Consider the following 27,456-nt stretch of genomic DNA (forward strand, 5'->3'; position numbering starts at 1 on the left):
TATGTTTTAAACACATCAAAGAGAGCGATGAGACATTTCCATTATTATTTTTTTATAGTTGAATACAGGGGTGACTAACCTTATTTGGTCAGAGGGCCACATTAACCCTTCTCTAACTTTCCAGGGGCTGCACGCAAGCAGTGCATGTGGTCACGCCACACCCTTCCACCTGGTCCAGGGGGATTTAGTGCTTTCTTACCACTCATTGAATGGTCAATCTAATGAATGGGGAGAGAGCATTCTAGAATGCTGGGCTGGGCAGAGAGCTTAAAAACCCAATGACCACCCTAGGACTGTGTTTTCCATATCATTATTTTTCTTCTATCTGCCACACTCATGGTATAACATTCTTGTGTCCGGGGGGGGGGGGAGAGAAAAAGTTGCTTGAAGAATAGCATCACCCCCCGACCTGCCCCCCCCGATTTGGGTTAGGCACCCATGCTTTACATAAAACAACTGCCCTGCCCCTGCAAGCTTAGGTAAAGGTAAAGGGACCCCTGACCATTAGGTCCAGTCATGGCCGACTCTGGGGTTGCGGCGCTCATCTCACTTTATTGGCCAAGGGAGCCGACGTACAGCTTCCGGGTCATGTGGCCAGCATGACTAAGCCGCTTCTGGCGAACCAGAACAGCGCACGGAAACGCCGTTTACCTTCCCGCCAGAGCGGTACCTATTTATCTACTTGCACTGGCATGCTTTCAAACTGCTAGGTTGGCAGGAGCAGGGACTGAGCAACGGGAGCTCACCCCGTTGTGGGGATTCGAACTGCCAACCTTCTGATCGGCAAGCCCTAGGCTCTGTGGTTTAACCCACAGCGCCACCCGCATCACAATAGCCTTATAGCAGAGATCTGTGCCTGTTCCCAGGTACTGTATGTGGGCTTGGTAGCCCAGGTTTGTGCTGAAATGAAAGAACGGACAAGTGGCAAGCTTTTTTTTTTGCTGGTGCAGTTGATGCTACACAAGAGGCTTTGGGATGGAGGTGGTGGCAAGCCAACTTGTGGCTCCTGGTACTGTGTCCAGGTCTGTACAGTGGTACCTTGTTTCTCAAACGCCTTGGTATTCAAACAAGTTGGAACCCAAACACTGCAAACTCAAAAGTAAGTGTTCTGGTTTGCAAACTTTTTTCGGAAGCTGAACGTGCTCCATTTTGAGTGTTACGCTTCCGATTTGAGTGCCACACTTCCGTTTTGAGTGTTACGCTGAGGTCTGTCTGTTTTTGCTCTTTATTTTGCATTTTTGTTTTTGCGGCTCTTTTTTGTGTGGAACTTTTTAGTCCAGCTACCAAATGATTGATTGTGTGACTGCAGTACATTGTTTATTGCTTTCATTTTATGGATCAATGGTCTCGTTAGATAATTTATGTTAAATTGCTGTTTTAGGGGTTGTTTTTAAAAGTCTGGAACAGATTAATCCATTATGCATTACTTTCTATTGGAAAGCATGCCTTGGTATTGGAACGCTTTGGTTTTGGAACGGACCTCCGGAACGGATTAAGTTTGAGAACCAAGGTACCACTGTACTTTAAAGCTGTCCTATTCCTCACTCCAATACCAAGTTGCTGATCCAGACTTGGGGCCCACACCTTCAATTTGCAGAGCAATGTGGGGAAGAAGAGGGAGAGAAGTGAGTGTGGGCTAGATTGAAATGCTATGTGGGCCTCATATGGGCTATTGGTTTCTCATTCCTAGTTGGTGGGAACAGCTCTACCCTGTAGTACCAGTAATGAACTATTGCAGCAAGTGAACCGAATGCTTTTGCAGCTAGTTTGAGCACAGCTGCAGGGCTTTATCCCTTTATCTCTTGATAATGCTAATTTAGGATGAAGCTAGATGTGCACTATCCCTTGAAAATCTAGAGCAGGCACCCCCAAACTCAACCCTCCTGATGTTTTGGGACTACAATTCCCATCATCCCTAGCTATCAGGACCAGTGGTCAGGGATGATGGGAATTGTAGTCCCAAAAAACATATGGAGGGCCAAGTTTGGGGATGCCTGATCTAGAGTATTTAGCTGAATGCAGAACATGTCGTGTTAACAAGTTGTGCTTTTAAAGATAGAATAGCTGTTTCAGCAAGCATTTTTCTTCTCCTACCTTATTGTAAAACATCCATTAAAACATTAATCACTTCTTTTGTAAAATAAAATAACTATCATTACATTAATAAGTTTTATTTTGAACTATAGAAGGACATTCAAGAAAGTGGATGGTTTTTATATTGTTGCTGGGAGTCTCCAAGTTTATTCTTTCTTTAATAAAGCTTGCTTCTTCCTGTGGGGTTTCTGTAATATAACACTAGTTCCACATTTTCTCATAAAGCAACAAGTTTATGTTTTGCTTTTTTGAAATACCTAATTTTGCTTTGGATTATGCTTTCTGTCACCTCTTAAATAGTTTATTTTAAAATAGCATTTTAAAGATAAGATCATAGAATGCATTGCATCCCATTTCCGTGGCTTTTTATCAGATTTGATCTTACCATTGTAACACATAATACTGGTGGTGCTGATGTGATTAGCTCTTTACAAATAATATAGAGGACTCCTTTGATTTGTATAGATAGCCAACTAATAAAGTTTTTCAATATCTAGAAAATATGAAATAGCTTTATCCCATACAACACAGAGCATCTCATTCTATTTACAAAAGTGCCCAGAAAATACAGAAGGGAATGCTTACTTTTCAGGTGGCCTTTCCAGCCATTTGTAGAACTTGTGAGTAAACTTTATAGAGCTATCTTCTTCTTCTTCTTCTTCTTCTTCTTCTTCTTCTTCTTCTTCTTCTTCCTCTTCCTCTTCCTCTTCCTCTTCCTCTTCCTCTTCCTCTTCTTCTTCAGTGATCACTCATAGCCGAATAAGATTGTCTTCCAAAAACACAGTTTTAATAACGAGTCCGTAAGTGACTGTGGAGGCCAATTCTGGATCCACATGTTCTTCCACAGTGGGGACATTGGTTTCCTGGCGGGAGTTGATCATGGTGTGGATTTGCCAAGCATGCCTTCCTCTCAGCACATTTCTCCCTTGCGTCCTGAGTTCGAGTGTCTTCAAAGCCCATGACACCTTTGGTAAAGGCTGTTCTCCAACTGAAATGCTCTCAGGCCAGTGTTTCTCAGTTTTCAGTGTTTATACTACATTTTTTTTAAGATTTGCCTTGAGACAGTCTTTAAACCTCTTTTGTTGACCCACCAGCATTACGCTTTCCATTTTTAAGTTAATAGAGTAGTTGTTTTGGGAGATGATCATCAGGCATCCGCACAACATGACCAGTCCAACGAAGTTGATGTTGAAGAATCATTGCTTCAACACTGGTGATCTTTGCTTCTTCCAGTACACTGATATTAGTTTGCCTGTCTTCCCAAGTTATGTGTAAAATTTTTCGGAGACACCGTTGATGGAATCTTTCGAGGAGTTGGAGATGGCGTTTATAAGTGGTCCATGTTTCATAATCTACCCCATCCTTGGGATAACTGTTGAAATTATCTGTGGTAATGAATACTACTGGAACAAATTATGGGTATTCATTTCAGCTACAGCATCTATGTAGAATGGGCAGTTCAAAAGGTATGAGCCACATGTGGTGCCCATACCTTTCTCTTTTTTCTCTACCCCCCCCCCCCTTCTTAAAAAAAGTATAATGCAGGTACCGTAAACCTTTTTGTACCTATAGGCACATTTGGAATTTTTGAGAAAATGCTGTGGGTGCCCATCAAAAAATGGCTGCCATGGGAGCATGGTGTCACACAAAATGGCTGCCACACCTGAAGGGCATAGAAAGTGACAGGACCTCAAAATCATGTGTGCGTGCCCTCCCTATCAGTTTGCCCCATCAATGCTGAAAAATGTATCTACATCAGCCAGTGCTTCACTTGCTCACAGAGAGCTCTTTGCACCTCTCTTCTGTTCAGAATGCATGATAGGATGGGACTCCAGTCCTGGTATCCAGAGACATGGGGTCATGTTTAAGGGTATGTAGTGTAGGAAGGGCTGAGCAAACACGAACATAACAGAATGTGATGGCCTGGGAATCCGATTCAGAGGCTGAACCGGAGGAACCCCAGCCTGCACAGGAGTCCCCGCCTCCAGGGCCGGCTGAGCTGGGGCAGGGCCTTGGATCTGAAGCGCCTGCACCTGTGCCGGATCCTCAGGAGCAGGCACCAGGTGATTCCACTCTGGCTCCGGAGGTGATTGAGGACACAGTGCCTACAGGTGCGCCTCTCCCAGCCGTGTCAGGGGAAGGCGAGTCTCCCCCTGGGTCCAGTAACCCTCCAGCCTCTCCTGAGCTGCAGAGGCTCAGGGCAGAGAGGCGGAGGGAACTGGTTTTTCCCAGGAGGAGTTCTCGCCTTAAGGCCAGGAGAGGCGGGTCTCCTGGGGGCTGGGACCGCCCCTGGCCTCAGAGATGATAAAGGCCAGTCAGCCCGGTCCCAGGTTGCGGGAGCAACGTCGTTGAATACCTGCTTCTGCCCGGACCCAGACCTGTCCTTCCAGAGTTCCCGTCCCCGTCCAGCTTCCTGCTTCGGACCCCGCCTCGCTCTTTGTGAACTGTTTCCAGACTCGTGACCCAGGACCGGACTTTGACCACGCCAACAGTAACCTTCCCCCCAGGACCAGACAGGTCAGAAAAATCAAGAGACATATAAACAATATTCAAAGGCACTTCTGAACTGTCAAGATTTCTAAATACACTGCATGAATTTGAGATTATGTCTATTGATTGTTTTATTGGGATGTAACTATGAAAGGACTCTGGATTTTCAGAGATGATAGCAAGAATGAACTGGTAGAGAAGTACTTGATTCACACAACTGCAGATCAGCATTCCACTCACACAATGAGACTTATTCCTCTCCTCCCCCTGCCCCATCAAACCTGCTACAATGCGCAGACCCAAGGGAAGCAGTTGTTTGTGGCCTGCAATTTCCATGATTGTGGGAGGACTTTTTTGTGTGATCATAAAAATTGCTGTCAGCAAGTATTTGCAATTGTGTACTGTTTTATGGGTGGGGGACACTTTTGTCAGTACTTCATGGGATTTCTAGAAGCCATGGCATCAACCGTGTTTTGCTCAAATGAGAACTTTACTATGTGTATAGAAAATAATTGGTTGTAGTCTTCAGTCTTTACAGAAGTTGTGCTTGATAATGAAGATGATGCTTGCCTCTGTTCTATACTATATCACACCATATTGATGGATAATGACTTAGCATTAAAAGATCTTTCCCAGAAGTATAATTGCTGCTAAAAGGGACCACGTGTCATTCTATAAACCAACTAACTGGGAAGTTAGTTTTGCTTGTCTTTTGTTGTTGGGTTTATTTAAAAACAAAACAAAACTATAGAATAATATATTAATACTATACTAATAATCGTAATCATAATTCAACCAGCCAACTAAGTCAATTCATGCCACTATTACTCTGCTATGCATATTTGAGCGGGCATTATTAGTTCAGCATGCTTTCCCTAAGAGACTTTTAAAAAAAGAAGTCGTTCACAATATGCCCAATTCATAAATTATTCCCTTTTTATTCTATAAAATGAGTTTGTTCATAGTGGAGAGAGACAGGAACAAACAAAGATGGGGACACTCTGGATGTTGTATATATTTTCACAATATGTGGATAGCAGAAATTATCATACCCTTCCTAAATCTCCTAGTCTTTCATTAGTGCACTTGCTATGCACAGTGAATGATACTTGTCAAATCTGACAGCAGATGGCAATGGCAAATGCTTTTTCTTATATGATCCACAACTTGCAGAAGAAAAATTAGCCAGTGCTGATGGGGAGTGACAACAGGGATAACCATCACCACTATGATCTGCTGGTGAATTTTAGCAGGCGCTACTGGGATCTAGATTAGATTGAGTTTCATCTGAGTCACATGGCAGTGTTTATATTCTTAATGTTTACTACTACATGTAGTGATGTTCAGTGCAGTTCTAGACATGTATATTCAGAAGTAATTTCTATTGAGTTCGGTGGGACTTACTCCCAGATAGGGATGTAAGGAGAAGGCAGTTGATTTTCTAGCCTGTATTTATCACAACCAATGCTGTATCTCTTCTGCAATTTGGTTTCCACCAAATACTACATTATTCATTTCACTGCCTGCTATAGTTATGTTACCATTTGTATATGTTACATAGCTTACATTCATTGCAGTGTAAAAGAAAGGTCAAAACAATGTAAAAAAACCCTCATTAACTACATATCACTTGCAGCCGTGAAAAACAATGATGTGACTAAATAGCGATATTTGCCTTTCTTTTCTGTTTTTGTTGGAATTCACTAACATTCCTACTCACAGGTAAATAGTAATGTAGCTTTGGTATGTCTTAAAATAGTCCAAGCTGTTTTATACCCTAAGTCTTAGGAAAAGGAAGACAGATTTGGAGAAATGTAAACATAGCTATTAAGTAGAAGCAGGAATCTCCTTATTCAGTGTTGTTCTACAGATTTCTATGCCTCCAACACTGTGCTAGCAGAGCACATGCATATACAAATACTTAGAATGCCTAATGGTCTTTTTGTTATATTTAACTTTTGATCTGGTTTGTCATAAAATTCTTTTGGTCATGAAAGCTGGCATGTCCTCCATTGCATTATGCATCAGACGTATTTCCTTATATACTAAAATATGATCATTACCTAATGGATATTCACCATCTGACATAGTTTCCATAATAACTGTCTGTGGCATTTTTGCCTCTGACATCTTTTCCCCTAAAATTCAAATCATGCCCCATCATCGTGTCAGGAAAGATAATGTAGTGAAAGACTTGATGAAATTTTAATTGTCAGTGCATCGACCTTAATTGAATTTTTAAATGTTTGGGATCATTTGTGTAAGTAATGATGTTCTCAGTTGTTGGTCTAGGATGCTTTTTCACATTCCTCTGACTCTAGAAGCCTTAGGGTGCCACATTAAATCTAAAGCAGAACAGTGAAGACAATACAGGATTGGCTTCCCTTTCTCCTTTATGTTTTATGACTGAACTATAATATACCATTCCAGATTAATTCTCTGATCCTGAAACTCAGTTTTGCATCTAAAAGAGCCACAGGGTCTCATGTAGCAGCTGTCATGAATAGTGGCATTGTACTGGGAGCACAACCAAAAGCCCATTCAGATATTCCAGTGTTAAACAGAGGCAATTCCCAATATTGGTGATCTGCACTGTGCATCATATCTCTGGCGTGAGTGGACTAAAAAGAAAGTGTGTTAAAATCCACCCTAGATAAGTTTTCTGGCAATATAGGATTTCGTTCCTATCAATACTAAACTACTTAAGCACAAAGAAGAAGAAGAAGAAGAAGAGTTTGGATTTGATATCCCGCCTTTCACTCCCTTTAAGGAGTCTCAAAGCGGCTAACATTCTCCTTTCCCTTCCTCCCCCACAACAAACACTCTGCGAGGTGAATGGGGCTGAGAGACTTCAAAGAAGTGTGACTGGCCCAAGGTCACCCAGCAGCTGCTTGTGGAGGAGCGGAGACGCGAACCTGGTTCCCCAGACTTACGAGACTACCGCTCTTAACCACTACACCACCAAGCTTTCACTGCAAATGGCCAAGGTTATTATTGTGCCATGGGCTGTCCCTGTGAGTAGGACTGGCTCTAGACACGTTAAGGAAGCACTTCAGAAAAATGTGTTGTAACCTTTATAATGAGACTATGTCGGCAAAAACACAACTCCACAACGTCATCTGGTGTCACCATGTTATATCACATGTAAAACACATATAAAACGCTTTTTCTTTACCAATCTGAGTCAATGGAATTTTGGTGACTCAACCTCAGATACAAGGAAAGCATTAAAACCTAGAAATTGAAGATACTGAAGAAGTAAAGTCCTCCCTCCCCTTCCTTGATGCTCCAGTGGGGCTAATGGCCACTTACCTTCTCTCCTCCGTGTGTGGTGGTTGTGGCTTGATGTGGCACCTCCATCATTTACCTCCTTTTATAGTCAGGCATGCTGGGCAGGGAACTCTGCAGCTGGGCACACAAGCTGATGGAGGAAAAGGAGAGTGGGGAAAATATTGGGGTTTTTTTCCTGGCTAAACTCTCTTGATGTTTCTTTCTTATGACTTCTGAAACCTTTTGTTCTGCCTTGTTGGTCATTAAAGTCCTGCACACATATTAAAAAGGCATATCAAGAGATTGAGCCTGAGAAACTTTATGGCTTTGGCCCATAACAGCTAACTGCCAAGATCCTCTTATTTATTAAGGTTGCTTCCTAAGATATGAGAATCAAGCAAGGCTCTTCTTCCCTTTCCAGTAGGATACCTTCATAACTGCCATGAAATATGATTTTGCTCTTTACAGGTGATTGACGCCAGAGTCCCATGAGACTTGGTTGTATGGCTTGATCAGAGGCCAGTCTATTAGGCCCTGTCACTCCCTCCCTTGCAGCTCTGCACTTGCAGTTAACACTGTTGGTTCCATAGAACTGGCTCTCTCCTAAGTAATTAAACATATTTCATATGATGCCTTTCACAAGAAATTCCTTACCTAGTTCTACGTGGCTATTTTCTTTCTGCATCACAATTATATCTTCAATTTGTATCCCAAAACCATGCCAATCTGTGAATATAAAGTTTGGTTCCAAGTTGATGAAAGCTATGCTTGCAACAAATATTTCACAAGAAAACCAGTAGGGAAAGGTATTTCTTCTTCAGTATATCCAAAAACAGTACACCTTGTGTTTGACAGTTCTTGTAGTCAATTTTTGAAGCAGAAATTTCATTATTTGCTTCGCTAATTAAATACTTAATCGGTACATTTTAGCACGGGTCTCCTGCTTGCAGAAGTAAGTGTAGACACTGATTTGTATCTGACTGTCATGTTCACATAGGACTCACTGATGGAGATGGATGCGTATTTCCATTAAGGGATGCTACTTGTACACATCTAGAACACTACTGATTTGTACATGGCATTACAGTGCCCGCAAGACGAATGCCTCGCAAGACGAAAAACTCGCTAGACGAAAGGGTTTTCCGTTTTTTGAGTCGTTCCGCAAGACAAATTTCACTATGGGCTTGCTTCGCAAGACGAAACGTCTTGCGAGTTCTTGCGAGTTTGTTTCCTTTTTCTTAAAGCCGCTAAGCTGTTAATAGCCGCTAAGCCGCTAAGCCGTCAATAGCCGCTAAGCCGCTAATAGCCGTGCTTCGCAAGACGAAAAAACCGCAAGACGAAGAGACTCGCGGAACAGATTAATTTCGTCTTGCGAGGCACCACTGTATACAAAACTCTAGTGTAGGAGGAGGAGGAGGAGGAGTTTGGATTTGATATCCCGCTTTATCACTACCCTAAGGAGTCTCAAAGCGGCTAACATTCTCCTTTCCCCTCCTCCCCCACAACAAACACTCTGTGGGGTGAGTGGGGCTGAGAGACTTCAGAGAAGTGTGACTGGCCCAAGGTCACCCAGCAGCTGCGTGTGGAGGAGCGGAGACGCGAACCCGGTTCCCCAGATTACGAGTCCACCGCTCTTAACCACTACACCACACTGGCTCCACACTTGGAATGCTATATATAGTTCTGTTTCTCTCACCTCGAAAAGCATTTTGTAGAACTGGAAAAGTTTCAGCAATTAAAATCAAGGGGATGGAGCAACTCCTCTATGAGGAAGGGTCACAACATAGATCAGTCAGTAGAGCCTGATCCTCTTAACCTCAGAATTGTGGGTTCGAACCCTGTGTTGGGTGTCCTGCCTTGCTGGGGGTTGGTCCTAACTCTACGCTTCTATGATTCTAACATCTGGGGATTTTTAGTTTAGAGAAAATGTGAGTAAAAGGTGACATGACGGAAGTGTATAAAACTATGCATGGTTTGGAGAAAGTGGATACAGAAAGGCTTTATTTTGACTAGCATTTGGGGACATCCAGTGGAGATAAAGGACAGACAAAATAAAGTACTTCTTCACATGGGATTTTCTCTCTTAAGGTAGTGATGGCTGCTAATTTGAATGACTTTAAAGGAGGGTTGGACAAATTCATTGAAAATAAGGCTGCCAATGGCTACTAGCCAGGGTGACTAGTATTCTAACTCCACTCTTGGAAACAGTATGCCTACCAATTGCTGGGAGTAGCAGTTGTGTAGAGCACTGCTGCATTCAGGTCCTGCTTGTTATCGTGCCATGAGCATTGGATTGGCCACAGTGAGAACAGAATGCTGGACTAAATGGTCCTTTGGCAGGTTCTTCTTATGTTCTTACATTTATGTATCAAACCCTGCGGTTAAATTAATGAAATGTTTGGTTTAGGATTCTTTGAGCTATTCCACGAGCAGCTAAGTCTTAAGATACCGTGAAATATATTAACATAATGTACAAATAATAAGTTGTTGGCAAAAAGGTTCTGGATAATCTTTTATAGGTCCACAGTCAAACTTTTTCATGTGTGAAGCAATATGACTTAAATAATCTAAGTTCCAGAGGGATGCCTAATTCTACATACATATTCAGGACGTGAATAAGAATTGTAATGCTACATTTCCTGTGGGATAGCAGCTGGAAACACAAACAGATCCTAGTCCCCGTGAAATGTGACTGAGTAATATTTAGAATAATTATCATTGCAGATCTTGCATATGGAAATACAAGCAAATTTGAAGATCAGCATTTTTATGAGCTCTTTTACTTCATAAAATCAGGTGGTATACTTTACTTCAATTTGTGTTAGATGCATTTATTTATTTATAAAAATATTTATATACCACTTTGTAAGGGAAAAAAATCAAAGTGGTTGACAGCAATAAAGCATAAAACTGGACAATAAAACCCTATAAAAAGGTAAAAATGGACCTCAATTAACCATTGTGGAAAGATGTATTCTTAATTGCCTGGAAAGACCTGGTGGAATAGAAAAGTTTTCATTATATTTCTGGGAGAACCCATTCTTTTACATCCTTACAAAATTGCAGGGGAGAGAGTGTACATCTGGGAGTATGGGGATATCTGAGGGCTGTTTCTGAAGGACCACCTTGACCCACAAGGATGATCTTCTGCAAGAACCCTGCCTCTGCGAGCATCCCCCATTCCCTGCCTTTAGAAGTGAGATAGCTTGTGGCCTTTTCAGTTGCGACATCTAAGAGGCTCATCAGACACCACAGCTTATTTCTTCTTTTAATTTGCCTGGGACTTTTGAGATGCTTAACTCTTCTTACATGAAACCCCCCTGACTAGCACTGAACTCAAAGAGCTGGGTTACACTTTTATGCTGCAGTGTTGGCATAGAAGAGAAGTTTGTCTCCATTGATGGGTACTGAGATCATGTGACAATCTTCTTCTTTGGCGATCACTCTTAGCCAAGTAAGATTGTCTTCCATGTGACAATAGAGTTGTGTCAAGATTACGGTTTGGTGATATGCTTTCAATTTATCATATGGCAGTTGCCGTTATTGTGTGATAAAGATGGCTGTGTAAATCAGCTACACATTACTTTACAGAGCTGTCTGTGGAACAGCATATCCCAAGAAGCAGAAAACAACCGCTTCCTAGTAATATATCATAGTGTGGCTTTATTGATATGACCTCAGCTATATATTATTTTCTGAAAGAAACATTTTGAATTGAAGAGCCTTATTGTGATGTCAGAATACATTATACATTTTTTTTATTAATATTGCTTTTCCGTATGTGGTTCATGTGTCATCTTCATTAAATAATGCTTAAAACTTTATGTGCGTTCTCCTAGCTACAGAAAATTATGATGCACTGCCACAAAGGGAGTGTGATGTATGATTTAAGTGGTAAAGCCCTTCAAACCAAGCTATGCAAAGGATATACAGTATATAGAGGATGTCATTTGATCCCCCTCCCTAAGGATTAGCAAAACTTTGGCGTGCTGTTCTTTTGTGTTTATCACATTAGGACACTTTGAGCTGTTCTAATGAATCCTGAGGTTCAATGATACATTTACACTAGTGTAGACCCCCTGTTTTAACTGAGACTTGAGTGATGAGGTGAGTTGAGTCATTTTAGCTCTTAAATGGTGAAATTCTTATTCTCTTCAATGGACACTTTGCTGTACAGCAATTCACGAGAGCCAGTGTGGTGTAGTGTGGTTAAGAGCGATAGACTCGTAATCTGGGGAACCGGGTTCGCGTCCCCGCTCTTCCACATGCAGCTGCTGGGTGTCCTTGGGCTAGTCATACTTCTTTGAAGTCTCTCGGGCCCCACTCACCTCACAGAGTGTTTGTTGTGGGGGAGAAAGGGAAAGGAGATTGTTAGCCGCTTTGAGACTCCTTCGGGTAGTGATAAAGCGGGATATCAAATCCATACTCTTCTTCTTCACTGTTGAACAGGCAGCCCGCCCCCGGCCATTTGCATGCATTCAATATGTGCATGACTGTTTATACGTGTATTGTGTCAAACCCAGAAGTGGCCCAGAAACACCATAAAGGCATTACTGAAACATCACTAAAAGGGCAGAATGGGGGCAGGGCAGGGTGGAGTGGTGGGTTTGCAGGCCTTTTCAATGGGTTTTAATTATGCGTGATTTCACCGATGTGTGAAGTGACTGTCTGGAGGGCACCGTGTTGGCTGTCCCTGGATTTGGTGGCCATATCAGATTATTCATGTATTTCTTACTGTTTAATGCAAGGAAGTATTGTCACCCAAGCAGTCTTCCTACCAGACAGTTACCAGATTCAGAGCTGCTTAGCTTAAGCAAGGCAGTTGCATAATTTTTCTTACGGCCATGTTCTTGAAAATCATGTAAAGAGGAGAAACTCTACATAGGTAAAGCATATGCTATGCATGGAGAAAGACCAGGACTCCAAAACTTGCAATGAAAAGGATGTCATTAAGCAGGACTGGGAAAGACCTCTGGCTAAGACCTTGGAGAACTGCTGCCAGTCAGGGTAGACAGTACTGGGTAAGATGGGTCAATGGGGGATGTACTCTCTCTATATATATATTTCTAAATATATAAGGGTAGCAGTTCTGTTGGAAATGGCAGCAAGTTGCTTAGTCCATTCTCCAGTGACTATTGAACTGAGTCACCTAGCTCTGTGACTAATTAATGCTAAATTTGCATCAATTTACTATGCAAATTTAGCTGCACCAGGGATTGGGAGCCTGTCGAAGTGGTTACAGTATGGGGAATTTGAGGACCTCCAGATGTTGTTGGACTCCAGTTCTAATTAACCCTGCCAGCATGGCCAGTGTTGTAGTCGCCTCAACTATATTAAGGGAAGCACTTCTAATTTTGGCTCAGCTGTTAGGTTCTTTTCCATACTGCCATATACATTTTGTTATTAAAACTGCCTGTACTAGCTTTCGGTTGTAATTTGATTTTACAAAATAGGTAAATGTCCTTATAATTTAATCATATATGCTCTTTAAGCCTCCTGCCCTGCATAAACTTGGGCTTACCTTTTTCTACTAAATGAGCTGAATTGGGAGCTTGGGAACAATTAAACTGGCTTTCTTCAACTGATTTCAACAGGATGATCACTGTGTGAGCCATCTGTGATTAAACCCCATTGTGTAACATTCAGAAATCTTCCCACTCAGGCTCTTAAAGAAAAGTAATTCCATTTTAGTGCTCCATATTGTAGGCTTATGTCATTCTCAAAAGACATTGTCTTTGATCAAAGCAACAGCTCTGTTTTAAGGTCAGGCACGCTTCAGGCATCTCCATGTTTCCCAGCTGCTGAAAATTTGTTGTTGGGATAGTGGAACAAATTGAAAGGGAATAATATTTCAATTCTTACACCAAAATACTATGGGTGGAACTCAATTGCATTATATCCAATGGTAGCTTTGGCATATCTTTGTGACATATGAACTGCACTCGTTTTTATCCACATTCCATGGATGGCAATGTTGTTGTTGTTGTTGTTGTTGTTGTTGTTGTTGTATGTGTACCCTGCTCATCTGACTGGGTTTCCCCAGCCATTCTGGGTGGCCTCCAACATATATAAAAACATAATAGAACATTAAACATTAAAAAACAAATGATTACTACATTGTGTTTTCATTTGTGTAAAGAAACAGTATCTCTTCAGTTATTTTTTTATTTGATTCCATTTATGAGTCATTTCCAATAAAGTGATATTCGATTGAGAGTATGTACATCAGACAGAACATTTTCTTTCTTTCTTTCTTTCTTTCTTTCTTTCTTTCTTTCTTTCTTTCTTTCTACCTAAGTTTTATATAGGGTACATGGCAAATGATAATAATATTGCTTATTTTAATGGTGTTTCCCAAATTGTTGGCTTCCGAAGAAAGGTTTGTCAGGAAGGAAGGTTTACCGATCTGATAGCTATACATTTGTAACTATGCCAACAATGTTGTCTTTTGTTACTGGTTGCCATGGGTAAGAAAAAGCAACACATAACCACTGAACAAAAATAAGACTCTCTATGAGAGGGTCTTCTGAGTCAAAGGTTGGGACCAGTGCTTTAAGCAGGCACAAGTGTATTTTTCATTTTAACAAGTTGCTCTTCATTAATACTAAAGCAATATTTTTTCTTCCTTATCTTCTGTTATATTAGCTATCAGAATGTTAAAGAGAGTGACATTGTTTGAGAGTAAGCTAACAAGTAAGTATTATATCAAATTTGCTCTGTCCTTGTGGCAAAGGTGAGAGATATGAGAAGAAACATCTGTCAAGCTGCCAAGAGGGGCAAGCTGGAGTCTCTTAATAAAAGTGAGAGATGCAAAGAGCTCTAGTGTGTTTCAAAGCTAGACAGCTACCATTTGTATCATAAATCTTTATCATGACACTACCTACCCTTAATGCAAAATTACATTCTATACTGTTTTCTGAAGCATTTCAAAAATTGTAATAACTGGGAATAGGCTGTAGGCTCCCTGTTTCCAAACAACCACTTTGAAAGAGCTATACTGATTTTTAAAGGCCCATTATGAATTTACATTATTATTATTATTATTATTTATTACCCACCTTTCACCCTAAGGCCAGGCAACAAAAACACAAAATTAAAAACAGTTTAAAACAAAATTATAGAAGTAAGGTGGTTCTTGAAAATATACATTTTATACACATGCAGCATACATGTGTATCTTACAATAGAGCAAGGGTTTGTGTGTGTAATGTTGGATGTCGTTCAGGTACTTCCTATTCCAAAACATCACCACCAGCCATCTTATTCATCTGTTGATCATTCCCTAGTCTTCTGTAGCAATCATTTATACCAGGTTAATTTATAAATGATTGCTACAGAAGACTAGGGAATGATCTAGGGAATGACTAGGGAATAATACAGTCATTAATGACTGTAACTCCTTACAGACCAACTCAAATTTTTTCAAGAGTACTGAGCAATTGTTGAAACTATAAAACAGTATGGGCAGGTTTCTTACATATATTGGGGGGATGCCCCCAAATTCAAACTGTTTATAATGTAATACAAACAATATGTTGGAAGAGTGATTACAGATTTTCAAGCCTGTTTCAGAAACCACAACTCAGCAATTGTTGTAGGTAGGTAGATCTCTTTAATGCAAATGACCATAGACATTTTCCTGCCTCTGAGAAACCATTCAGAGCTTAGAAACAAAGCAACTGGGTATATAGGCTCCGATTTGAAGAATAGGGCTTACCCTGGTACATAGATTTTAAATATTAACACTTTTGTTGGACTCTGTAATATATCCCGTGATGCAGTTGCCATATTATTGATAATTCTCTTTTCCACGGTGTTCTCAGAATTGTCCACTTTATTTTGACTTCCTTGAAAAATGTATTAGTTTCTTCTGGTGCTGAAAATGGAAGTCAGTATGTCTAACTACAACTATAGCTGACTTAAACTTATTTCAAACTACAACTTGCCCTTGTTTTAACAGTGACTTGTATCATCAACAACTTACCTGTGCTGCGCTTGATATCATTCTGGTGAAAACTTAGCATTCATATCAGTGATTACTCTGGTCTTTGATGCAGAAATGTGCAGTTCGGTCAATGGCTATGCATCTGCATTCACACTGTGTTCAGTTGATCTGCATAATCCACACAGGTTTATTTGACTATTTGGTGCCTGAAGCCCCCACCTAACCAACAGAGTTGTGTTCACAGTATTGACTGGAGCAGGGACATAGAATGAGACCATCACTCAGACCCAGTAACTGAATATTTGCGCTCATGATAAATTGGGAACTGAGGAATGACACATTCATTATCTGTTGCCATATGTCCTCTTTTTCCAGGACACATCCAGTCTCCATAGAGATCCAAAGTTAAAAGTGGAAGTCGGCAAATGTGTCCTCTTTTTTAGCTCTTCAAAATATGTGACTCCAATCAGTGGGTTGCACAGGAAGTTCAAGCAGTGTGTTGTGTCCTAGTTTTGGCTTAGCTGGAGGCAAGAAATATGGTTTCTATATGATTTCCCAGTCACTGACAAATCTTATTATTTTACTTACATTTGGCTATAATAATTCTAGATTAAATTCCACTGAATGGTTCTGTAGTAGCATGACAAATTATACAAAATATGCCACCCTCATTAGACATTGGCTTGAGTCCTATAACGTGTAATGGACATGTTAGAAATAGCTAATCAGGAATCTAACATTTTAATGGCAAAGGCACTTAATGGACCATAATGCCTGATATTCTTCACTATATTATGGCTTTTCAACTCTATTCTACTGAAACAAGATAACTAGTTGGGTACACATGTCATCATTTTCATCCAACTGTCTCCATGCTCCTTGATTACTTTCTTTGACAAGATTCGTAGCAGACAATCCTTATCTCAGTGTGCCCCTGCCCGCCCATTTCTTAATTATGTGCTGTCAAAGACAAATGGGTGCTTAAAGGATGTCTTAGTATTTACATACTCTTTTGTCACCTTTCTTAACTTTGCTGTCCAGGTGGAAGACTTCTAATAATTACAATAATAGTACATCAGAGAAGTTATGTCAGCCTTGTGCATACTATTAATGCATTAATGTGTCAAAACAGCAGTGAATGACACAGCTCCATGCAGTCTTAAAAGCTACTAATGGTAGTCCCACTCCAAGGCATTGATTTGTAAGCAACCCTAAAGCTATAAAACTTTCCTCCTGATATATGGTTTCACAAGCTTTGTACTTACCATTCAACTCATTTTTAGTATACGGCCAACAGCTGATTGAAGAAGAGAACCATATAGAAGGACAACATGTGCCATATTACTGTGTTAGAAAATTACTAATGAATGGTAATAAAGTAATCAGATAATTGAAAGAACTCATTTGCCAAAGGTCCACATTCTGTTGTTAGATACCCCAGGGCAAAGTAAGGTTTGAGGTGGAATTAATCATGCAATTGGTTTCTGTAGTTCTTTTGGTTCAGATCAGTTTCTTGGTTAATCCAAAAGAGTTTAACCATTTAGAAAAACAGCAAGACCATATATTTTGTCCTGGAGCTATGGCAATGTAGCAGTTCTCCAATGAAACCATTTTTGGGATGTGGCTTGCATTTCAGAGACAGCTTCAAAGACAGATCCAGAATTGTTTTTTAGAGCATATGCCTGCTGTGTAACTCAAAGCTCAGTGTCAATCTGAGGTGCACATTTAATAAATCCCTTCTCTGAGTTGGCTTTATTTCCTTCACCTGCAGGTGCAATAGAATTACTGTTCAAATGCTATGCTTCATTTTCACTTTTTGGGGGGGAGGAGGGGAATGTGTACTCAAAATGTGTGCACAAAACTTAATTGTTAAAACCAATTTAAAAATGCTAATTATTTTCCCACTATTCTCTTGGTGATAAATATGCTGATTGGAAAGATTACATCTTTGTAATTTTTTTAAGTGTCATTACCTGAATATATGTTCTGGAATCTGAAACTTGCAATAAAATGACAAGCTTAGAGCAAAGGTAAATGATGGAATTAATGTAGATGATGAGACTTCTTTTTTGTATTTCAGAAATTGCTGACAGCTTGTAGATTCTTATCAGCACAGTTCATTCAACCTTTAAATTGCTTCTCATATTGTACATAGCTCATATACTGTATGATCAGGAAAAATTATACTAGAGTTGTATGATAATGTTTTGGAGACAATATTATTTTATCCACTTCTGAATGCATTCATTGAGCCTATTGAAATGCATGTAATATAATAACATTATCCTATGATTCTCCTGGGGTTTGCCATAGACCATGGAAAGGCTGTATAAGCACACAGGAAACTATTTAGGTGTGAGAAGCAACTGAGGATTATGAATTACATTTTGAGTTCTCATTAAGCTTATTGCTATATTGTCTGCTACTGCAGAGGTATAAAGAAATCATCTCATCTTCTGTGAAAATAAATTCTACTCAGCGTGAAATAGGAGAAAATCTCTTAACCCCAGTTATTTTTTCGATTTATGCAGCCCCAGATTCTGTGGACCAGCTTTTGCACTAGCTTATAAAGCTGTTCATCGGAAAAGTCCTGTTATTATTACCATTCTCATTTACTACTGTTTATATAGCACCTCTCTGTTTATCGACAGTGACAATTTCCCAGATACACATGAAACTAAGACAAGAAATGAAATTAAGAGCCATTTCCATTCATGTGCATGTGTGCTTGAACATAGTATGTGCAAGTGTGCATTGCTAATCAGTTATACTTCCAGAATCCTAACTGGTATCCTAGAAAGTCTTATTGAATCACAACTGCGCCCAGAGAAGAACCAGCATCTTTTTGACTGTTTTTATGCAGTGATCTGAATATGCTGACTTTTTCAAGCATCCTGCTGCAGCCTCATCCCAGGATGTGAGAATTCAAAATATTTTAAGCATTTAAATGTTTTGGTTTTAACTTTACTCAGTTAACAATCAGTATATTTAAATAAAATGAAAAACACTCAGTTGAGTGGGGTTCCTCAACAGAAGCATCTTAGCCAACTTGCCTTGTAGCTCCTATATTGACAGATATCTGCTCTTGTCTCAGCTGTAACCAAAAACCTAATGTTTCTCTCCCCACTCCTTTCTGTTTGGAATACTTGATTGCCTGCAATTTTAATCTACAGGTGCTTTCAGGTCATTTGAATTGTAAATGAGAAATTTCATCCACTGCCTTTGTGTCCCCATTCTTGGAAATAATATGCATTGAAATTGGAGCTATTAGGAGGATTAGGCGTACTTAGCCAAATTACTACATGAGGAACTCTAGTTTTTAGTATTTACAGATGAGAAAATTATTTACTAGATGTTTATTTTATGCAAATAATTTTGTCAAGCTGCCTAATGAGCTACAGCACAAAAATTAACCTAATTACATAATGTGGTATCCGCTGGAAATATAGTGGGTGTTTTTTTCAATATGCTGCAAGATCCTCTTCAATGGCTCGCTATTATGGCTTCTCACAACAGTGGGTAAGTGGAATATATAAAGCTGGAGGAATTATGAGGAAAATTAAAGCAGAAAATGCATTAATCAACAAATCACCAATATGTTTCCATTAATCCCTTGCAGGTCTGGTATTTTCATTTTTGGGCTGATAATATTGTTACAAAAAACAACAACACTGGGTGATACGCAATGTCCTGCTAGTGAACATTCTTCTCCCTACAGCCTCCTGCACCAAACATTTGGCAGACAAGCATTGTTAGGTTGCACCAGTGTATGTTGGTTTATTGAGACAGTTCATTTAACAATATTTGGGAGTTCAGTCTATGCATTTAACCTAAATTTTAAGATTTCAGGGAAATATATTGTAACATAAATTTAAGTGTATGTATTGAATCAACATACTCTTTTTGGCATATCAGAGAATGAAAGAGATTTATACCCATACAGTCTTTGGCACAGAAGCTCCACAGCCACCGAGGAGCTGCTTCTCTGTGTTTCTGTATGTTGTGAAGAAATAATTCCAGGGAACTCTGTATCATTGTGTGCTGAACTAAGTAAGAGAGTTGGGACCACAGACAGGGAGAGAAACTTAATGACTCAGGGAAGGCACAGATGAAGGGAACAGCCACCACGAAGTGAGTCACACAAGCAGTGCAGAGAAAGAGCAGGAGGGACAGAGAAAATTAGGAGTTGAACACAGCCTTGCTTAAATAAAGTTACCCTGCTGCTTGACTCTTAATGATAGCTAACACCACTTGATGCACACTCAAGCAAGTAAGGGCCAATTCAGACACACGTTCAAGAGGACAGCTCCCCTTTCCCCACATTGCGGGAGGAGTTCTGGGACCTCCCAGTGACCTGGCTGTGGGTGGAGGGATGCTGCCAACGTCACTAGGATGGCCAGCTGCGTCACGCTTCCTGACCGACCAATCCAGTTAGCCGGGGGGCATGGCCACTTGCCGTTTAAACCATGGCGTGGCTGAGCGGCAGTCTCCATTCATCCCTGTCTGTCCCATTCTGCCTGTCATATGCATATGATAGCATATGGCCTGGGGCATGCAAATGTACAATCAAATCCCACGATAAATCCTCTTCAAGAAGAGGGTGGGAGGATTTCGGAAATCCAGGGAATTGCCTATATGACTGTACACAGATAAGCCTGGTGCCATAAGTTTTTATTTATTCATTCATTTTAAAAATTGGTACTCAACTCTTTAATCACATTATCAGGTAAGTTTCTAATAAAATATTAACACACACAATAAAATAGCTAATACACACATTTTTATTTTTATCTTATGCATAGCAAGGCTGTGTGTTTGAGCCTGCCGCCTAAGCTCATATAGATCTAAGAAGTCCCAGTGTGATGAGAAGCACATACAGCAGAAATTCAACAAGTCAATACTTTCTTTAATATACACAGATAACTAATACAAAAAAATAATTGGAGAAAGAGAGAAATAAACTACTAGGTCAAATTCACCTATTGTACAATTCCAGAGAGAGAGAGAGAGAGAAACGGAAGCCTGTGGAAATTCATACATGCAATGGAAGTCTGGATTTCCCCCTTGTGACTAAAAGTACTACTGACAGAAAAATTAATATGTATGTGCTGCATTTCCCCCTTCCATTTTAAATAAAGCTCAATGAAAAAAATATTTTAAAACAATTTTAAATTCAAATGCCAAGCCATGTTACCTTTTTGCATCCACTAGAATTGCATAGCCTAAGGCTATAATCTCAGAGAGGTTACATCTTGCATCCTTTTGAATTTTCATGAACTGTTTTTTGATTGGGTACTATTTAATAGGAATGAGGGATATTTTATTGACAAAAGGATCTTACTTTAGCTGCACAATTGTATGTATGTGCTACCATTAGGATCTTAGTAGGATTATATTTAACTAATAACTTTTATTTTAGGAAGGATGGATAAGGGAGAGAGATAAAATGCTTGTATATAAGAGAATTGTAATACAAACTTCAGTGGTCAGTTGTCTAGCAAGATGGTGTGTTGTGTGAATACATTAATTTGGTGGTCCTGGCTTTTAAATATATTGCATTTCAATCTCAGATTCCATATGTCTGCATTTCCCCCCACGTCTGTCTTCAAGCCTCCAGACATTAAATGAATAAATCATACAGCAAGAGACTCAAAACTTTGGGTTGTGGTGGCTGGCCTAGCTCACAATATTGACGCTTGCTGAGCAATTTATTGTTTCAGCAGGGTTTCCATTTGCTTTATGTGTTTTCTGTGCAGGTAGGGGCAGGTTTTCAGTAGGGTCTCTGCTTCTGGGCTTTTAAAATATATTAGATGAAATTAACTGGAATTCCGTTTCATATATGGAAGGAACTGGCTGGCCAAGGCTAGATGTACTGTTATTAGGTTCATGGTTTGCATTATTCAAAATCCATGGCTACCCTTGTTTTGGGCAGTGCTGCTGAGAGCTGGCACTGGGCCTAGGGGAAGATATGTGATCGGAGGTCCCTTCCTAAATCTTCCTACAAATCAAATTTTAGTACTTTCCTTCAACAAGTTCATAAGTGACTTAGGTTTAACTTAGGGTAAGAGAAGCTAAACATAAATGAAAAGCGTTTATCAGAACGGGATAGTTAATGTGATTATAAAAAAGAACACCATTCATTCGTATGCTCCAATCAGAGGTCATAAACATTGCTCTTCAGCTGATAGAAATGCAGCTTGGATCTGCCTTACTTGTTTTGCTGCCTGCCTCACGGCATTAGTCCATGCCTGAGCTAATCTCTTCTTTTTGGACGTGTAGCTACTGACCTCCGCCTCTGATCTATGTTGATCAGTACTTCCGAGAGCTTTTTGCTGGCGATTATTGATTTGTCTGATGTGTAGTCAAGTTGCTTGCTGCCTAGGTCAATATCTGTGCAGACTGATCAACAGTATTTTTACCCTTGCGTTGGTCTTATAGTCAGATCTAGGTCCCCACCATGGCCTTTTGCTCAAATAACAAGGATTGTAGCTGTTAAGCAAAGTGTTTCCAAATCTACCTTTCAGCTTACATGACGCGTAAAGACAAACTTTCTGTGCTCTACAGCAACATTGATCTTTTCACCTGCTGAGGAATTCATGTGTGTCTTCTACAAAACCTCTGCATGGCAAATCTTTTAGAGTGTGCATTCAGTTCACATAGGCCTGTTGGAATTGTGTGAGGAGCGTAGCATAAAACACACCCTAGAATCCTCTGCACTGGTGGTCTAGCTGTCTTTTGGGGACACATGTTTGCTATTACTAATTAGTTCAGTGCGGAAGGCCTGATAATCTCCCAAGGAACCCGCCAATTCCTTGGCACATAGTTCAAAAACTACTGTCATAGAATAATGGGTCCATTTGTTTCACATAGCCCATTGTTCCACAATATTTTATTCCAGACTCAGTTATTTTTTAGGTTTGAAATGCTAGATTCAGGATCTGATGGCCCAACGCATTATGAAAAACAGGGATGCATCTCAATAGAATTTGTGGCATTATAGGAAGGAAATTAAATCCTACATTTTCAGTAAACTCTAATGCGTTGTATTGATGACTATGACTGTCTTGCTCTGCAAACAAAAGGACTCCTTCCATTCAGAGATGGATCTCTAACTCTTTATAGGCTGCTAATCCATTAACTGCCTAAAGCAGGCATAGGCAAACTCCGCCCCTCCAGATGTTCGGGACTACAATTCCCATCATCCCTAGCTAACAGGACCAGTGGTCAGGGATGATGGGAATTGTAGTCCCAAACATCTGGAGGGCCGGAATTTGCCTATGCCTGGCCTAGAGATAATTCCTTCTTCCTGTACCACTTTGTGCACTGTTCCTGAGGGTTCCCCAACCCTCATGAGCAGATTTGTGGAGAGCATAGGGGGCAGCAGGGGGAAGAAGGAAAGGCTGCAAATAACTTCCTCATCCTTCTGCCCATGGAGTGTCCAGTAAGTGAAGTTCCACCAAAGACATATCCGGAGTCAATCATTGTTTTTGAATAAAAATTTAGGCACAGCATTCCTGCTTTGCGCAATGCAGATTTTGATGAAATCAAAGACAAGATTTAAAATCACTTTTGATACAGAACCGCTCCTTTGATCTTTTAAGGAAGAGCAGCATTTCTCTGCTGCCAGTAGTTTGTGAAATCAAGCAGGAAAGCTGTAGTAAACTGGTGTAATGTGTGTTGTTGTAAGATTTATGTTTACTTTTTCTCAACATTTTATGTTTGCGTGTACCTGTTTTGACAAACTGAAAAGCAATAAGTAAAGAAGGGGCAGGAGAGGAAAGACAGTAGAGTGGGAAATCAAGTCAGGGGTTAACTGTTTAATACATTTCAGTCTGATAGAACCAGGAAGGTGTTTCATCTCTCTCTCTCTCTCTCTCTCTCTCTCTCTCTCTCTCTCTCTCTCCTCTCCCTCTCCCTCCCTCCCTCCCTCCCTCCCTCTCTTCTACCTGATAGTTTCCCATGACACTCAAACCTGACATTATGATTTATCTCATCAGTGGGTGGAATGGGGTTGGGATTTTGAAGTTCATTCTGCACTTATTCTCAGTGTGCCTCAGTGAGTATTGAAAAATGTGTACTTATATTTAAATAAAAGACTTGCTCTGCCATCACACCTCAGATGTACTTGGGTGCACAATATCTCTAAAAGATTGCCTCCTTGTAGGATACATATAAAGTGTGAAGTGGCCCTTGGCCTCAACCATTCACTGAGATCATATTATTTCGCTGCTACTTCATTGAGAAGAGGAAAGTTGAGTAGCAAAGGAATCCTCATATTATTCCCAGAGGTGAAGTGCAGAGGTGGCTAAGGAAACCTTCATAAACTTCATTTCCTAGCAGCTATATTTTCCCCCAAACCATTTCTCAAATCAGCTTATGTTACCGCCTAATTGATCTGCAAGATAAAACCATAATATAATATTATATGTTTCTGTTTTCATAGCTGAGTCCACTTCTGAGAGATACAGTCCTGAAGAGAACATTCAATGCAACATTGAATAATCCGGTTGTGATTCAAGTGGGCAATTCCGTTTACAGACCTATGACAGAGAAAGATATTTTCTGTGTGTCGAATGAACTAGTCTTGAAAAAGTGAGTATGATAACTTCACCCTTCCTCTCTTTGTATTTACTATTTACTAATAAATGCAGGCTGGTAAACAGGGGATTTCCTGCACTTTGAATTAAAGCAAACAGTTTTCACCTGAAGAGTTTATGTCTGAAGTTTTAAAAACTACTAATAAATTAGATGGCAACTGTTCTGTAGCTCATTTACTTAAACTAAAGACCAATCTATGCAAGTCTTATAATGCAAAGGCTAGACTATATTTTACTTAGTCATGAATACAAGATTCTAGGACCATAGAAGAAGAAGAAGAAGAAGAAGAAGAAGAAGAAGAAGAGGAGGAGGAGGAGTTTGGATTTGATATCCTGCTTTATCACTACCCTAAGGAGTCTCAAAGCGGCTAACAACCTCCTTTCCCCTCCTCCCCCACAGCAAACACTCTGTGAGTTGAGTGAGGCTGCAAGACTTCAAAGAAGTGTGACTAGCCCAAGGTCACCCAGCAGCTGCATGTGGAGGAGCAGAGACCTGGTTCACCTGGTTCACCGCTCTTAACCACTACACCACACTGGATGATGATAATGATGATGATTTTATATCCCGCCCATCTGGGTGGGTTTCCCCAGCCACTCTGGGCTGCTTACAGCATATATAAAAACATAATAAAACATCAAACATTTAAAAAAACACACCATACAGACTATAAATAAACCAATAAATCAATAGAAACGAACAACAACAATAATAACAGTTTACAGTTATACACAAATTAAAATAACTACCAACCCCAACTAAATATTTAACCAACTCCAACCCAACAAAAACAAAACAGAGGAACCAAAATTAAATCTGTTTAAAACATTTTAAAACATTTTAGCCAGTTGCTACAACCCAAGAGTTGTTCCAGCAAGGTCCCTTAGGCCTCATGGGAGCCTCTTTTAGCTGTTCAGGGTGGGTCTGGGCCCCGCCCCAAGGCCAGGTGGAAATGGGCCTTGCAGCAGGGAGCAGTCTTCCATCCAGTACTCCAGAAGCAGCAATGGATGGACAAAGTCAGGCAGAAATTATTACTCTGAGAATCAGAGTTAAAAGAGCATATACACAGAGTTTTTCAGGGGGATTGGATGGACTAATTTTGGTGTCTGCTTCCCTCAGTTCAAATGTATCATGTATACAGGTCAGGTGGGTCTCCTGCCAGTTATTCACATATAATAAGGAAGAGGATGAAGGGACGTGATGAATGGGAATGTTCACCCACACCTACATTAAGCAGGGATAATTGGGAAAACCTAATTAAATGCACCCCTCTCTTTTCATACAGACAAAATGAAGCCACAGTAGCTGGGTCCCTTTGAAGGTTGTCCTGTGAAGAAATGTCAACAATTTGACGACGTCCTCATATCATTTGTTTGCTTTGTCTTCTGGGATATAAAAACTGCTCTTGCAATATATCTTCTTTATTTTTCTTCTTTGTGAAGTTCTCTTCCTTGTGCCTGGTCTTTTGCAATTTCTGCATTTCTGCTTTTATATCATAACCATTAATAAAGTTATTTGGCAAATTAATATATTGTTCTTTGCACCACAACACCTTGTTTAGCACACACAAGTCCAGATTTTGGGATGAATGTATGAATGGGATGAAAATATGTTAATGACATATTTGAATATAGTGTATGTTTTTAGGCCTGAGCTATCAGTCAGCCAGAGTGGCAAACATAATGGCTTTTGCAACATTATAGACATCCTTAAATTCATGTAGATTGCAGAAACAACCAGAAGAAATACAAGTATGTGCATGAGATTCTTTGCTATTAAAAAGTGAATTGTTTTCTATTAAGTTACACTCAGAGAAGACTCATTAAACATAATGAACCTAAGTTAGTCATGCCTATAATTTAAATAGGTCTATTCTGGGAAAGTCTAATATTTTATACAACCTTGTATTGCATCTTGGTTTTCAGCCATTCTGGTTAGAGGTCTGTAAACATATTTTAAACATCTTCATAAGTTGTTGCTGGTTTCTTAAGTCCCCGTGTTCCCCACTCATGCAATAGCAAATGCATGAATTTAAATGCCTGACCAGGGCTTTTGAGCAATATACCTCCATTCACTGCCCCTCCCCCAATGGTAACCATGTAGAAAGAACATTTGGATAGGGCTCAAATCAGCATGTACATTGATCCTCCACTTGGGAACGGTGGAGTAGCCAATCCAAATTCATCCAGTACGAAGGGAAACCAGTTTAGGGTTGTCTAAAAGTACCAACATGTGTGTTGAAGACATTGGTCCAAACGTTAAGAGATAAGGCTTTGTTTAGCACACACAGTGCTAAAACCAATTGACCACTACATGACGCAACAAATTTGACACAAATTAAGTTTTAATCTCATATGCTTTCCAAATATATTTTCAGCCCTCCTCATATAATGTAGGATGTCATCCTTCTCGGTCTATATAGTGCTTTTAGAGTGTTTAAAGCTCTTTACTAACATTATTAAAACAACAAAGAGTCGGTTTTGTTGAGAACGAAAAACTTTTTGCCACAATGTGGCCATAGAAATGTGTGATTCATGGGAGACTGTCCCACAATCTCTTAGAGTTGGGTCTTCTGGCTTAGTTTAATGATGACTAAAGCCTAATATTTAAGCAGGCTGTCAATGGCCACAGAAGCCAGAATCATTAAAGAATAACTTGAAACTGGAAAATGTGCATAATTTGTACTCTGGAGTGTAGGCTCAAATCTAATTTTATGTGGGTGGTATATGGATGCAAAGTGCTGGTCTTAGCAAAACACTGAAAGCTAACTACCAATTAAAAAGCATTCTGTAATATATCATTGCTATATTCAGCAATAAAGTGTCTTAAATTCACTGTAACCATTGATAACTTCTTTTATCACACCCTAATAAAGACTGCGCAGAGCTACTAGATCACATCCTATTATGGAGTCATTCACAGCAATATTAGCTGTGTGGTATACAGTGAGCGGCATGATTCATAGCCATCTTCATACAACTCACACTTTTAAAATGGTAACAGAAATTTGCAGCTGGTGAAAGTGTCTTTAAGCCTGCTACTTTATCAAACATTTAAGAAAA

General features: G+C 40.0%; 1 protein-coding gene across 1 annotated transcript in view; it reads left to right on the plus strand.

The window, feature by feature from the left end:
* The window catches only part of STPG2 (sperm tail PG-rich repeat containing 2), a 218,740-nt gene extending 192,819 nt beyond the window's left edge, over positions 1–25,921 (plus strand). The window contains exons 13-14 of the mRNA XM_081020883.1: positions 24,243–24,391; positions 25,680–25,921. Of these exons, the coding sequence (XP_080877009.1) occupies positions 24,243–24,391; positions 25,680–25,713 (183 nt within the window). The 3' untranslated portion in view covers positions 25,714–25,921. The remainder of the gene's footprint in view (positions 1–24,242; positions 24,392–25,679) is intronic.
* Positions 25,922–27,456: the final 1,535 nt, after the last annotated feature.

This window comes from Podarcis pityusensis (assembly GCF_964106645.2).
Source record: "Podarcis pityusensis genome assembly, chromosome: 9".
Taxonomy (NCBI): domain Eukaryota; kingdom Metazoa; phylum Chordata; class Lepidosauria; order Squamata; family Lacertidae; genus Podarcis; species Podarcis pityusensis.